Raw genomic sequence first — 16,397 nt, 5'->3', positions numbered from 1 at the left:
ACTCTGCTGCTCCATGTCTGAACAGAGAGGTTGGTTGCAATGGGAGTGGCATATCTACTTACCAGCAATCNTTTTTTTAAAAAAGCAAATAAATTCTGTTGTGAATTAAACCGCATTTTAATCATTGCCTTTTCATTGTCCTCAGTCCTGCAGCCTCATTGGCGCCTCAGGCAGTGGTTTATTCCCAATCGTCTGTGCTCCAAAAGGGAAAAGTAGAACCTAAACCGGTTAGATTCTGAGCAAGACAATGCTAATAAGGCACTGACACCATTTAACTTATGCAGTCGTGGAGCAAAGCTTGTGATGATCAAATTTATACTGAAAATGGACAATTTCTAAGCGACACCAAGATTTTAGTCCCTAGGGTCTTCCACCACTCCAACTTGGTTACCATGGTTTTATGAGTTTCCTACAGCTCTAGATTAGACCACTGGATGGAAATACTGACAGGCCAACTTGCCTCAAGAAATTGCAGTCAATGCTCAACAATAACTGAGTGTCATTGAATAACAGTGTCATTGGTGCATGTAACACCACACCACATCAGCCTGGGAATCTGGGGCTTCAGATTAGCGTTTTAGCTTTCCACGCTGCAGTTCAGAAGCCAACTGCTGCGTCTTCTTTGATATTAATAGTGGCCAGCGTTAAAGGACACAATGTGCAATATTATCCCTAATTTCTTTTTATAAAAACATGGGCAGAAGAATAGATTCACGTAGAAGCACCTCAGAGAACAAAAAAAAACAAGATCCCCCCAAAATTAAGTCTTCACATGCAGTGCTTTTGAACGAGTCCGCTATAATGTCATCATCAAGTACAGTCATGGTGAGCTGACATAAAGAGCTTTCCAGGGAAGAGTAAAGGATTATAAAGTGAGGTGTTCTTTTGTATTGTTCGCCAAGTTACTTAAAATATTTAAAATCCAGACCGAGGAAGTTCTCTTCCTCAAACAAGAATGTTTCTTGCAGGTAAAGCACACAATAAATAGATTGCAATCAATTAGAGATTTAGCCAAAGTCAACTTTTACTGAAATGATTTAAGTATAAACAGCTGAAGAGGTTTTGTAACACTTGAAAGGTTACCAACACTGTGCCAAGAGGGTTTAACCAGTAAAGATAGCATGACCTAGCTACAATTTCAGTCCACAAAGCCACACATCCAAACATGCTTCTGACTTGCCTACCAGTTAACCAAACCGTGTCTGACAGCTCCATTTTAATGATGCATGTGTTTGCGTAGAGATCATTTATTCAAACTGACCGCACGACCAAATAAAATCGGCGCTGCAGAGCCGTTCCGACAAGCGGTTCCTTCTATAGGCCTGTAAGACATTTACTCTGAAACTGCCCAACTTGCGTGTCACATTGTCATGAGATGGTATCAATAACCGTATCTAACATTCGTCAGAGATAACCATCACAGAGCAACCCAGAGAAAACAAGGCTTGCCAAAGAGGGCGGGCGGGTGAGCGGGGGGAGTGACATTTCTCTGATGACGTTTTTATAATCTCGAGTTTGTAGATAGGACCAAATGGAACATCTGCTTTCGATTAAACTGAGGAATGTTAATGGATTGTATCGCATCGATTCCTAAAAGATGAACATATTCCACTCGCTGCTTCATTTCCAGTTTTCATTGAGAATTTCACATGGCTGCCTCCTATGCTCCGGCTCACTGGGTTTCCAAACCTTCTACAGTATGTAAACCTGCTGAGTAAAACTACAACATCAATGGGGGAAAGGGAGGGGGATCAGGTTTTTAAAAACAAACCCTTATAATAGTAATGCACTGAGTTCAGTTTTATTGCCACTTAAGGACTTAATAATTTAAGTGTACTTTCTTGTGACAAAGATAATGAGAATTCACTTGCGAATGCCAAAGGGCAAAGCCAAATCTGCTTTTCACTAGTGGCCAGGAAATCTGTAAATGAGGCTTGTATAAAATCTAAATTAGGAAACGAGGTTCTAAGAATTCTTTAGGGATTTTCATGAGGAGTTTCCTGTAGTTCAGCTCAACACTGGACCACTAAACAAGTCAACATTGAGACACAGAAACAGGCATTAGCTTTATCCGTCCCATATGCTACTTCTATTCAGGTTACTGTGCAGAATATAACCTGTTGTACCAGTTCAGACAGTTATCAAGCTGCAAATGCACATCTGTCATTTTACATTATGACTGATAAAGCTGCTTCTGGGTTTCAATGTTGCCTGCAACATGACTGAAGACCACCTCACCTTGAACTTCAGTGGAGAAGTAGCAATAGTAATATAATAGTAATCCTTGCATTGGATACAGCGCCTTATCACATCTTCGAGACGTCTCAAAGCCCTTCACAGAATACAGTGTAAAGTGAATTGACTGTGTGCGGAACGCAGCAGCCAATTGCGCACTGCAGCGTCCCACAAAAAGTCAGGGATTGAAGTGACCAATTTATTATTATTATTTTTTGAAAGTATTATAACCTGTGGAAATTCGATCCACCAATCGACTAACAACCGGGTTCCTATGAGCAATGAGACATAACATCACTGTACAAGAAGGCAGGTTTGACACTCCGTAGGGGTGAGCCACGTGCTGAGTAAACATGAGGCAACTTTCTGGAGAGAGGGAAAGCTAAAGGGTTGGCCCACTTGCAGCACTCGAGCACACATCCTTTCAGCTGCAGAGATAGGCAAGAGTTGCTACAGGCTACTGGATTGTCTTCTATAGGCATCTCCTCCTTATCCTTTGAAATAAGGGCAATCTTCATGTGCAATTCCCACGACATGTGATCTACTGCAGGAAGGGGAAACACCTATAAAATCGGTGCCACGGTGTCACAATTGTGCCTATTGTGTCTTATTCGGAAGTAGGTCCTTAGCCTTTTGACCAGAGCAGGCATAGAGACTGTGTGTGACCATGCAAACAATGTAAACACACAAACATTTAACCTGAAGAACTCCAAAATGCACCACTTCAGTAACAGTAAATAATAATAATAATCCTCGCATTTGATAAAGCTTGTTATCGCGTCTTCGAGACGTCTTAAAGTACTTCACAGAATATACTGTAATATGAAGTGACTGTGTATTTTTGGGCGAAATGTGGCAGTCAATTGTACACAGCAGTGTTCCACAAACAGTCGTGGAGTGAGTGACAAAATTAGTATTATTTTAGCAGAAACAAGAGCAGTTTAATAATAATAATAATCATTGAATTTGATATAGAACTTTTCACGTCTTCTAGACGTCTCAAAGTGTTTCACAGAATAGACTGTAAAGTGAATTGACTGTACATTTGTGGGTGAAATGCGGCAGCCAATTGCGCACAGCAGCGTCCCACAAACAATCGTGGATTGAAAAGATCAATTTATTATTGGTTTTTTTTGAGGGATGGCGTGGAGTAAGGAAACTCAACACAGGGAGGTTGAGTTGATTTCTAAGAATAGGTAAAAGCCCTCATTTAAAGTTAAAACATAGCAGGAAGAAACAGAAAGGAAATGATAATAGGCAGCTGTATTCTATACCTACATATTTATTTATCAAATAAACGGCCAACTCACAGGATGCTGCCTACGGCTCATATCCTGTAAGGGTCAAAAGTCATCAGCCATCACCTTCAGTTATCTGGACCACATATTGGCTGCTGCTTGTTGGCAGGTTTGGCTCTATCGCTGCTCTGGAAAAAGAGAACATTAGCTGGGTTCCAGACTGTCGAACCCTCGCCAAGTGCTGATTGATTTTCTCAAAAGGTCAGTCAGTGCTTCACACATCTCATCCCTGGTATCTTTTGGTGCCTTGGAGAAAGTTCACGGATCCTGTAGGATTTATTGTCCCATGAGCCTATACCCTCAACTTTCCTAATTTCCACATCCCAGGGATTACACTTGTATTGGATTTTGAATGACATATTATTTGTGCTCACAAACAATGGGAACAAACAATAATTTTTCATAACCTTTTAAAAAAAACTTCAGAAAGTAGCTATTTTACATTTGTACAGCACCTTTCATGTTGGGAAGACGTCCCATCGGGTCGGGGTAGGAGGGTGGCCAAAGATGCGGTCAAAGAGGAGGTTCTTGAGAGGGGCCTTGAAGGAGGCAAGGGAGGGAGTGAGGCGACGGGACTGTGGGATGTAGGTCCAGAGGGTGGGGGCAAAGAGGCTGAAGGCTCGACCGTCAATGGTGGAGCGGGACGGGCTGGGGACCTGGAGCAGGCCAGAGCCTGCTGAGAGGAGGGAGCGGACAGGTTGATACGGGGTCAACAGGTCACAGAGATAGAACGGGGCAAGCCCATGGAGAGCCTTGAAGGTGAGGATTTTGAACTCTATCCTCTGGGGATGGGGGGGGGGCAGTGGAGCTAGGCGAGGGTGGGGGTGATAGGGACACGGAGCCTGGAGCGGGTTTAATATAGTTATAACATAATATCAGTGTTAGAAAGTGAAAGTGAATTGAGAGTCTAATACTAATTCACCCTAGATCTAGTATACTCGGTACAATTATATAGCACTTACACCAGCGCATATGATGTTTAACTGTGGACAAAGAGCTGCTTGATAGTGTTAGATAATATTTTGCTTTGGGCATCACCATCTCCCGTGTAATTAGTGAAAGCTACCATCTGTGTGCCACTACAAGTATAAACAAGATTAGATGTAATTTTAATACATAATTAGAAAATAAAAAAATGACTGCTCCAACAGGACCCTGACTGCTGCACCGCTCTGTGTGTAATATGACACAAGCACATTTCAAACAGCAGAAAAGCCAATCATCAATAAAGGATAAATAAAATCTTGGGAGCTCATTACTAAAAGCAATCCATTTAAATTTGCAGGATGTTATTGTTTGAAAGCTGAAGAGTGTGCAGAGTCCAGTCATCTCCTATGAACTCGGTGCTGGTGGGGATCACCGTCTGAGGAGCCAAGTGTGAATCCCTGGGTATCTCAGCTCACGGTAACTCACCCCAGCACAGCTATCCGCACACCCCAGGTTTTAACAGGTCATCCACAATAGGGACTTCAGTTATCAGGAGGCTAGAGAAGCTGGATTATTCTCCTTGGAGCAGAGAAGGTTAAGAGGAGACTTAATAAAAGTTTTCAAAATGATGAGGGGATTCGATCAGGTGAACAAGGAGAAACTATTTCCTCTGGCGGGTGGGTCGGTAACCCGAGGATACTGATTTAAAGTAGTTGTTAAAAGAAACAGAGGGGAGGTGAGGAGAATTTTTTCACACAGCAAGTTGTTGGGATCTGGAATGCATTGCCTGAAAGGTTGGTGGAAGTCGATTCGATAACAACTTTTAAGAGAGAAGTAGATAATTATTTGGGGAGGACAAGTTTGCAGGGCTATGGGGAGAGAGCGGGGGGAGTGGGGTTGATCAGGGCTATGGGGAGAGAGTGGGGGAGTGGGATTGAATTGGAAGCTCTTTTCAAAGAGCCGTCACCGACACGAATGGGCAGAATGGCCTCCTTCTGTGCTGTAAAATCTTATGACTCTATGAATAACCTTCTACAGTCAATTCACTTTACAGTATATTTTGTGAAGCGCTTTGAGACGTCTCGAAGACCTGATAAGGCACTATATCAGATGCAAGGATTATTATTATTCTGTCTAACGTGACTTTATTTTTACTAGTCCGAACGAATCTCTCTGCACTGAGAGCGCTGGCAAAATTCCCACGCACAGTTACTCGTTACTAGTTTTTAGCAATGAAGTGATTGGGAATAATTTTCTAAATCCGTATCAGACAACGATCGATCATTTTTCCTGGCAGCTGTAATCTATGGAAAGCTCTGGTGACGACTTCCTGATGTGGCAAAGTGTAGCGTCATTGATGATGTGCACAAACCGTATCGGGCGCCTGTTAATGCACATCATCAATGTCACTACACTCTGTGACAAGAGCAATGTTTCACCCCATGCTGGCTAATCCCATGAGCTGGTCACAGTGTGAAGAACATGGGTCGCTGAAAGGGTTAAGCTGTTCCTATTGAAACAGAACAGTTGTTACTGTGTAATTAAAATTTCCCAATCGCTGTGCCAAATTGTAGAATGCAATGAGTGCACAATCAGGCCCGTGGGGAGAATGTTTGTGAGCAATATGTACTTTCATGTCTGTTAATGTCAAATTGCTTTTATCGCAACAAACCCAAAAATGCTGTCGGCATCACGGGCACTTGCTCGCTTGCAAAAGCAGGATAATACTTCAAACAGATGGTAAGCAGATTGGTAAAATAAAGACCCGGCATGCGGCAAAATATGTCGAACATTTAGATGCCACATACAGCAATGATGGGAGCAATGTCACCTTTTAACAAAACACAACAGAGCCGGGCTGTGTGTACCCACTCATTTATCTGCTGTAATTTTAAAAGCAGCATTCTACATCAAAAGGGACATTTTCTTTAGACAATACAATAAAACTATTGCAGCCTTCACCCAACTTAAAAATCATAACATTAAACACGTAAAATGCACGGGGACATCGATCACAAAGCACTGGGAGAAAGATTTTTTTTCTTTATAACATAACTTTGTTTAGATCAAAGTACGCCACTGTCTTTTCGCGGCCCGACACACTTTACCACCTCAGTCCCTTCCCTTTGATCTATTAATTAAAAATACTCCAATGGCAGGTGGCGCAGACGTGGTACAAGGCAAATTGGTTGCATCTCTTTCTTGCCAAGCAAAAAGCATTCAGCTCGCAATACCACTTCATTGTTTACAAATGTCAAAGAACTGGGAGGAAAGAAGTGGGAGAGAGAGAAAAAACAGTGTGCAGGTACAGCAAAGGTGATGGCTAGAGCAAATAATAACAGAATGAATGCATTTGATCAGAACAATGGTATTAATGGACTTTAAATGAAGGAGAATCTGCACAATCATGCCTACTCCAGTAAGACAGACGCACTCAGATTGGACCTGAAGAGGTTGGCAGAGAGCGTTGGAAGCAGTTACACTTTGTTTTCCTGCAATCCTGCCCCTTATTTTAGCAACACAAAAGCACTTTTTGAGCTCGAGCTACGTTGTGACAAAGCTGTAAAACTCAGCAATAACGGAAAAGAGGCTTCAAATCAAATTGCTGTAATGAATTTTGATTCAAGTAATAAAAGTGTGACGATATGAGAGCTGTGTAACACTAACCACATCATTAGGAAGGCTTTGAAGATCATCAAACGGTGTTTCCAATGTATTATTGTCAACGTTTAGTATCACCACATCTTCTAAGGCCATATTCCGGACTTTCTGTTGCACAAAAAGGACAAGAGCAATTTCTGTTAGTATTAATATTAATGACATTTAGAAGCCCACAATATGACTAAAACAAACAATACTTGAATCCCTATAAGTTTCCTTGTACGTTTACCTTGAAACAGTAAGACTTGCAGTAAGACAACACCGTTCTTCAGATGGTTTATTGATACCAGCCAAAGATTTAAGAGACCATTAACATAAAAATGAGCAATGTGAATAAGGTACCAAGTTAGCTTAGAAGAACATTAATTAGGTCCTGTTCAGGAATCCAGAGTATTAACATGCATCATCCTGATAGCAAACATGTCATTTGCCGGAAACATGGTCACAAACCGTAACCCTTAACTTCTGCCATTCAGAAATGTTTGTAGTGGAAAGTCACTGACATTATTGCTTTCATGTTACTCTGTGGACATTTCTATTGAGAACTGCCAGTTCCAGAAGTTAAGGCAGTAGATAGCAGAGCTTAACACTACTGTAACTGGAAAACAGACAGAGCTGTGGTTTGCTCCTGTGAATCACACGTGCGTGAGCTGTGTATCTAACATGGAGCGTGTGATCAGAGATCCAGATTTGCAGCCAGGCTACTGCTGAACACATTGTTTATTACATTGATAAATGTGGCTTACTGAGACTCACAGGCTTAATCAGGAAGGGCTGCACTCCCCGAGCCAACAGCGCTTTGAATTTTCAAAATGACACCAGCAGTTAAAATGCATTAACTTTTCAAACAAACTACAGGGGGCCTTATTCGCCAGGCTATTAAGTGGAAAGCAGTTAGGACTATTTGTCTTGATGGTATGTCTTTATAAATCCCTCCTTAAGATTGGACTGCACTGCACTGCTACCGGCTGTCCCTTGCTGGGGTGGCTGTCCACGTTTCAAGACAAATACAGACTAACATATCCTTTAGACCTTTGAAGTCAGAGAAGACTTGGAAGCTTCACAAACAAAAACCTAAAGGAAAAGAACATTTCAGACACAATTTCACTCCTCAAAGTCAACAAAACAGATCATTCAAAATTACTTTTTTTGGGGTGGTTTTTCCAACTTCTGGAGTTTCTAACCTTCTGTTTCAATGACTGTTGCCACTGAATGTTAAATAATAAGAATAATTTGGTCATTCAATCCATGACTGTTTGTGGGACACTGTCTGTGCGCAATTGACTGCCACGTTTCGCCCACAAACTACAGTCAATTCACTTTACAGTATATTCTGTGAAGCGCTTTGAGACGTCTCAAAGACGTGATAAGGCGCTATATCAAATGCAAGGATTATTATTATGTTTCAAGCGATTTGTGTAGTTTCTTTCCTGCAAGACCGGATCATGTTTTGCTCAGACACCGACCGATGTGTCAATCTGGCTACCAGAAGCAGGAACAAGCTAATGATATAAACTTTTATGATTTCGTGCCCCAGGAGCAGACAGAAGGATTTAATGAAATCTCCCTCAGATTTACAATCTGAAGCAGCTATTCCACAGAGAGATATGGTTAAGCGAGACATGTCCTCTGACCTTTAAACCGTTTGATCCTGGCCCAGCATGTGGGCCCCACCCCCTCCTGTGCATCGTCCACTTTCTTACCCAATTGTTACCGAGAGCTCTCGGCAGCCCTGATCCTAAGCAGGTGATTTGAGGGGGATATTATCATAAACAGCTGCAAGAAACTGACTGGTAAAGATCTGAAACTAACTCCACTGACTTGACAGACCTCCAACAAGTTCCCCTTTGATGGCCCAGTGAAGGGGCATTTTCTGTCGCTTATTTTTAAATTGAACATTTCCTGCTGATTTTTTGCGTACCCAGAAGCATCATCACTAGACTAAGGTGAAACGATTAAGGGCTATACAGTATATATGGTGCATGTAACACAGCCGCTACTGCACATAAACCAAGTGGCCAATTGGGAATATTAGCAACCACAAAAAGTTCCAAAAGTATAGATGAACGTGAAAGTCTGCTCTGGGAGGCATCGAGGCTCCTGTTGCTTTAGTTCTGTTCATTCGTCACGTGGTCAGCGTTTCACCATCATGATCATAAACAGCTACAGCAAGCTGAAGGACAAAGATCAGAAACCAACTCGATTGGCTTTACGGATATCCAAGCAATGTCCCTGTCGTAGTTTCCCCTTCTAATCCCAGGGAAGGCAAGGCATCACAGCCAAACCCAACACCGGCCCTGAGATGACAGGCTGCAGCAGGAGCCAGTGGAGACGCCCCCCCAACACAACCCTCCCCCCCAACACAACACTGATGGAACCTTCAGAACTTTGATATTAGCAAGGTAAAGGTCCCCAACAGTGAAGTGTAGTGACCGTGTATTTGTGGGCCACCTTTGAAGCCAATTTTGCGCCTAGCAACATCCCATTAGAAAGCTATTTTACTGTCATGTCTGCAAAGCACAAAACTACATTTACACAGCACCTTTCACATCGGACGGACGTCCCAAGAAGAGCTGGTCACTGTAACCTGCATTACACACCTCCACCTCCAGGTGTGGAAATAAACAACAGAGGTAAGAGCAGGTTAATGGAACTGAATGGACTGCTCTTTAAAAGAGCCAGCACAGACACAATGAGCTGCGCTGTTATCGTCTATGGTTCCATAAAGATGGTTATCTGCCTTCTGGATGATGTACAGTAGCTAAAAACTTACTTATTTACATGCAATATTTCTTCTCTTCAAATCATATAGAGAAAACAAGTCTGCCTTCTATGGACAAAATTATTAGTTCTGACCATTAAAAGATGAACAGGGCTCCACAATAAAGTGATGCAGCAGACTTATCCAAACAAAGCACGTCTTAGTAATATTTTGCTTCGCAGAAACTGGCTGATTAAATAGCTCTTTCCAGTTTGTAATATAAGCAAAGAAAAACATTGCCCGGAGCTAAATTGCATGCTCTTAGATCTACAAAAATATATTTTCAAGAGGATATGAAGGGTACTCAACTCATCTCTTTAAAGTTTGGCCCACAATGTGGCTTTGAACAGCGTTTTAGTCGATTCTAGATGCATTAATGAAGGTTTGGGAAGACCCTGATTGCTAATCTTATGATCTTAGAATGACAAAGGCACAAGAGCACATGAGGGGAGTGCAGAACAGAGTATGGTACTTTGGCTAAAATGATACTGGTAAGATGTGCAGAATTATTTTGCTTTCATAAACAAGTGGAAAAAAAGAGAGCTTAATAGAGACTCCACAATACAGTTCTTTCCCACCTGAAGTAAATCCAAATTTGGAAACTGCAGAACAATAACAGGCATTCACTGCAGTGATTCAGTAGGTTTTAATGAACCGCAGAGAGTTTCTACTCAAACCAATATGCAGGCTGCATAAGCAATCCAGCCGAGCACTGTCCCAGTCAGAACTCTCTGAGCACCTAAATACTTACTCTGATGTGGAAAAAAATCATACTTAAAAAATCGAAATGGATTTATAAATATGAAAATAATCCTTGCATTTGATATAGCGCTGTTCAAGTCTTCTAAACTTCTCAATGCGCTTCACAGAATATACTGTAAAGTGAATTGACTGTATATTTGTGGGTGAAACGCAGCAGCCAATTGAGCAAAGCAGGGTCCCACAAACAGTCATGGATTGAAGTGACCAATTTATTACTGTATTTTTTAAAAATATTTTTTAAATATTCTTTTCTTTTGTTGGAAGAAATCAATACCTGGGCTTCAAGAACATTATTTGAAATAATGAACTAATCGCAAGCTTTTATAATAATATAGAAAACGCATGTAATCTGTGTTGAAGGAGAATAGACGTACCTCCATTAAACTTGAATGTACTCCTATGAGGTAGGGCATTGGGGCACTGCAAACAGAAAACAAAATTCATCACAATTATTTTCATGCAAAAACATGTCAACCATTAACATGGGGAGGACATATCAAAGTGCCTTATAGGATTCACTATAGGGAGTAGACACTGGAGTATTTTTAGGTGAACTATAAAGACAAAGTTCCTGGAAACAATAATTATACATCCATCTTACATAGAGCAGGACTGTGAAATTCAGATCACAAGATTGGTTTGGATGAAGAAGAGCCTTTGGCCCATCTGATCTCCTTCTTCCTGAACACCCACCCACCTGGCCATCACAGCAATAAGCTGATACAGAGGCTTTCACATAAAAGCAAACTTGAACTCAAAAATGCTTTACCAAATATGATGATTCATATAGATCATCCAATTCAACAGTACAGATGACTATTGTAATCAATAAATCAGTTGAAATAACACTATAAATATGTCAAGAAATCATCAACTACATAATCGCGGGTCTAGGCTAGCTCGGGGAATCACAGTTGTCCCAATACATGGTGCCACTGCAAATGGGTGTTCAAAAGTGAGTTCAAAACCAACTGAGGATCTTACTGGCTCCACAATGTACGAGAGCCTCCGGAGTTTGCTTCACAAACTCTAACAGTCATCATTTCCACAAAATTAAACACTCCATTTAAAACTCTGGGATATTTACAGAACATCCCAATCTACATATTAATCCTGTTTCCCTTTCAAGTCTTTACCCTTTAAGTGCTTAACTAATTCCCTAATTAATTTAACACTGCTATTTATAACCCAATAGTGTAAACAGTTTAATTAAATAGTAACTCTTAAGCACTGAAATATATCTTTTTTGAATTTTTAAAAAAAAACACTGAACCAGGCAGTTTGTTTGCATTCCGATGTCACAAAGCTGTCTTTACGCAATAAAATATTTTCTACTCTGGACACAAAGTATTTCACCAACAAAATATTCTAAAGCCATTTACACGTTTAACGTTTAAATAGCTGATACAGGAAAGATGTTAATTCATGCAGCATTTTTTAGATTCGAATGAAGATTTTACAGATTTTATACCAGCAGCAGAGAAGAGTATTGAGAACTAAAGTGTTCTAGCTGGGTTGGTTCAAGTTGGTTTATTTCAGTAAAATGTACTGCAAAAGACAACGTATTTTGCGTATGGACTACAGAACTAAATGGAAAGTGCCCTTTCTTGTTATGCCAATTTTTCCCCAGGAAAATTATAAACGTTGATGAATTTTGGATGAAATCAAATGTAAAAAGCAGATTTATCTGAAGTATCACTCTCATTTTATCACAAATTTTACTTTCAATCCCTGTCACAAAAAGAACAGCAAATCATTTCAAAAGCTGTGCACACAAAAAAAACAATCTGCAATAATTAATTTGAAGCTGGCAGAGAACATTAAGCAGCACAAAAGTCTCACCCTATGGTTTCTTGACATGAAGTGCGTTTACTTTTTGTGTGTTATAAGAGTTCATATATGTGTTTGAGCTGCTATCCACAGGAATATTCACACATAATTGAGGAAAATGCTCTTACAGTCTAAATCCTTTCCAGCTAACATCAAACGAACATGTTTTTAATTAAGCAGATTCAGGAAAATGACAGCTCAATGTCAGAAGTGCAAGGCCCTGACCACTGCAGGAAGTCTCGAGACTGTGAACGGCTTGTCTGTGGAACTCTGGTCATTGAACTGCAGAGGAACAGGAAGGTAGCTTCATCTGAGAAAACTTGGCAATTTTTAACATGCTAGAAACAGAGCGAGAGGGGAGCAAAAACTGTCACACCTTATACTGAAAACTCAAGAGTTTTCCAGCTTAATTACCACAATCACATCTTCCTTTCAATCTCCAAAATTACCCTGGAAATTCAGCAATAAAAACAAAACTTCTCGCTAAGATGTCAGGCACACTCCATTCAGATGACAAACAAACTGGGGAAGTTTAAATAAAGGTTTAATAAATACAGAGGAGCTGGGATTTCACTGTCACTATGACACCCGGGGACATACACCTTGTGGGTACCTGAATAATGCGAGCAATTCTCTCCGGGACCTCTTTAGTCTCTCTTACTTTCCTCTTATTGAAACTGAGGGCAATCCAAATCACAACTCATTAATAGGGAAAAAATGAGGCAGTCTATACACTGCCCTTAATACAGTAATGAGCTCCGCTGTATACCAGCACAAGCTACATAGTTAGAAACTGTAAATAACTGTCCACACGTATAATTGGACCTTCAGTTTTACAGTTATTCTGGCTGCGGTAAAACCATCAACAACATAATCGGGGTGGGGCTGGGAACCAAACCATGACAGGAGGAAGCCCTTCAGGAAACAGGTCAATATGAACAGACCAGCGCTAGGCTTCTCTCAGAGTTCTCCACATCACGTCATGAAGTTCTAATGGGCAACGGTTGACTGTGGACAACTCTCCCCATTCAGATCCCATCAGCAGAGTCTACAACTGCACCCTGGACAACAACTATCAGATGTATTAAAATATATAAATGTCTCTTACAGACACTTCCCTTTTGAACTCACAGGACAGGGTTACCCTCTCTTCCTTTTCAAACAACAGTCCAGGAAAGCTTCTCTGTATGCTGTATGATCCAAACCTACGTTCAGAGTGCACTGACTGGGTTTGTTTTTGCAACATTAAGCTTGGATGACATCAAAGCAAGTTAGGGCAGTATTAGGTTAAGTCAAGTCAAACCAACCACTGAACTTTGCTAGTCACTGGTGACAAGTCAAATATCTATCTACACCCACAGAAGGAACAACATTAACTTCAAAACATCTTAGAGAGCTTCAAAGTTTTCAGTAATGTGTAGTGACTGTGTATTTGTGCACAGCAAAGACACAATTATACTTGATGAAAGAATGTGCCATAACAACGATCAATTACTAACAATATAAAACTCAGCTCCATTCGAATCTGTACACTTCACATGAACGTGCTAGAAGCAAAATAAATTCTGTCAAAGTCGCATCTTAATTAAAGCCTCGCTGTTGTGTAAAGAAGGTTTTGCTGAGATGATTGTAAAAGTCAGTTCTGTAAAGGTCAATCTCTTAGCTGCACATTAATGGGTGGCAAAAAAATACACTCTCAATTTTAACAGATTACCTTATTAAATAAATGTAATTAACAACAGTGGTTGTAATGGGCTTAGGGGGGAAACCTGCTCTTTTGGTAGAAATTGCAGAATTTTGTTGATGTAAAAGCAGCTGTGGTTTATTTTTAGAAAACACAGGTGATAAAATTGCTCCTAAATTAATTTATTCAGACAAACATAGTCTGTGTCTTACAAATTCTAAATGGGGTCATGTCACACTACATCAATCAGTCAGTTTGTTCATCTCAAATCGGTGTGTTCTTAATAAAACTCTCACCGCGTGATCAGACGGTTACTTTAAAGGTACATCGAGGAGTGGTTGGCTTTATTCCTCCCAAAGTAAACAAACACAAGGGTCAATCACGGTGAGCACATCTTCCTTTACTTTGAGCAAAACCCATGTGTTTGTTTTGTCCAAAGCGCACCTGGGCTGCCAGCAGCAGGGTTTAATGCTTTACCCTCTCCAGAATGCCTTTGTCGGAAAGTCAATGAATGCAATAATTTCTGGTCCCAAAGCAAAGGCTCTCGTGGCTTGCAGCAGTGTCCCTGGAACTCCTACCAGCATGCACCTGAAAGGAAGCTGGCAGCCACAACCCTTATGTGTTAATTACATATATGAAGCCTATTATGCAAAGATAGGGCACCTGCTGGCAGTGAGAATGAATAGAACCTGCCCTTCCTGAGCAGTGAGTAAATTGAAGGCTGATTTCAACAGGAGATAATAGTTTTCACATCACATTCCATGTATTGCTGAGACGGCTGTGTATTTAACATTTAAATCATCCATAGGGAACAGTCTCCTTCTATTTAAATGTTTCAAGCCCCTATCACTTCAGTTAAAACTCCAGTTATCCCTGCTGGCAACTGATTTAATGACGTTTCAGAGGTTGCAGGAGTAAATATGAGGCTAGATGCTGTATTATTGTTCCCCTTGAATTCGGAGTCCAATGCGAGAAGTGGCATCGTGGCAGTCACACCAGTGAAGAAGGCTGCCCTCACGAGGTGCTTCCCAATGGAATTAAAGCAAATTGGCAAAAAAGTATCCAACTCAATACTTGTGCATTTCTTTTGGTGAGCCGGGTGTCAGCCACATGCTTAAGTGCATCCAAACCAGACAGCGCTCGTCAAAGTAACAAATGACATCCTCTCTCTCTGTGACCAGGACTCATTGGGTCTCCTCGTCCTCCTGGACCTCTCCACTGAGTTCGACACAGTCGACCACGTCAGCCTCCTCCATCACCTCTCCTCCCTCATCCACTTTAGTGGGACCGCACTCACATGGTTTGAGTCCAACTTAATCAACCGCCTCTATTTCATCTCGGCCAATGGTTTTTCATCTTGCCCCCGCCCGGTCACCTGCGGGGTACCCCTTGCCCTCCTTCTTTTCCCCACCCCCCTGCTCCCTCTCAGCGATGTCATCCGCAGACACGGGGTCAACTTCCACATGTATGCATACAACACCGAATTCTACTTCTCCAGCTACGACTCCCAGTCCGAGGATGTTCTGTCACCTTGTCTGACAGACGTCAAGGGCTGGATGAGCGCAAACTTCCTGTAGCTGAACGCTGACAAGACGGAAGACCTCCTCACCAACCAGATCTCTCCCTAAGACTCACCGAACCTGTGAGCAACTTAGGGCCATATTCGATCCCAGCTAACCTTCGTACCCCACATACTGTCCCTGGTTAGGACCACTTTCCTTTACCTCCGCCAAATTGCCCGCCTCCAAAAGCTGCTGAAACCCTCGTCCACACCTTCATCAACACCCGCCTTGACTACTCAAACGCTCTTCTCACTGGTCTCCCCTGCTCCCCTATTCACAAAATTCAACTAATTAAAAACTCCACCGCTCACATTCTCACTCGCACTAAACTCCGTACCTCCATTACCCCAGTCCTTGTCAAACTCCATTGACTTCTTGTCACAGAGCGGATTGACTTCAAGATCCTCACACTTGTATATAAATCCCATCACTCCCTGGCACCCCCCCCCAATCTCTCCAACCTGCTCTCTCCCTATACCACCCCTTCACTGCCTCCACTCATCTTGCTCCGACCTCCTCGTCCCCTGTACCCTCCGCCCCACCATTGGAAGCCATGCTACGCCCGAAAGCTGCGGAACTCTCTCTCTCAATACTTTCGCCTTGTCCCTTCTCTCCCCATTTTCAGGTTGCACTCGAAGATCTTCCTCTTCGACTGTGCCTATGGTCACCTTCCCCCT

The 16,397-nt window shown here is 41.7% G+C and overlaps 1 protein-coding gene across 3 annotated transcripts in view; it reads right to left on the bottom strand.

Annotated features, from left to right (window-relative positions):
• LOC103188887 (DENN domain-containing protein 1A) overlaps positions 1 to 16,397 on the bottom strand; it is a 197,697-nt gene that overhangs the window by 58,052 nt on the left and 123,248 nt on the right. For all 3 annotated transcript variants that reach the window (XM_007909051.2, XM_042337821.1, XM_042337822.1), the window contains exons 11-12: positions 11,019 to 11,064; positions 7,128 to 7,229 (exon numbers count right to left, since the gene is read on the bottom strand). In XM_007909051.2, the coding sequence (XP_007907242.2) occupies positions 7,128 to 7,229; positions 11,019 to 11,064 (148 nt within the window). The remainder of the gene's footprint in view (positions 1 to 7,127; positions 7,230 to 11,018; positions 11,065 to 16,397) is intronic.

This window comes from Callorhinchus milii, unplaced genomic scaffold (assembly GCF_018977255.1).
Source record: "Callorhinchus milii isolate IMCB2004 unplaced genomic scaffold, IMCB_Cmil_1.0 Scaffold8, whole genome shotgun sequence".
Classification (NCBI taxonomy): domain Eukaryota; kingdom Metazoa; phylum Chordata; class Chondrichthyes; order Chimaeriformes; family Callorhinchidae; genus Callorhinchus; species Callorhinchus milii.
This window is presented reverse-complemented; position numbering and strand designations above follow the sequence as displayed.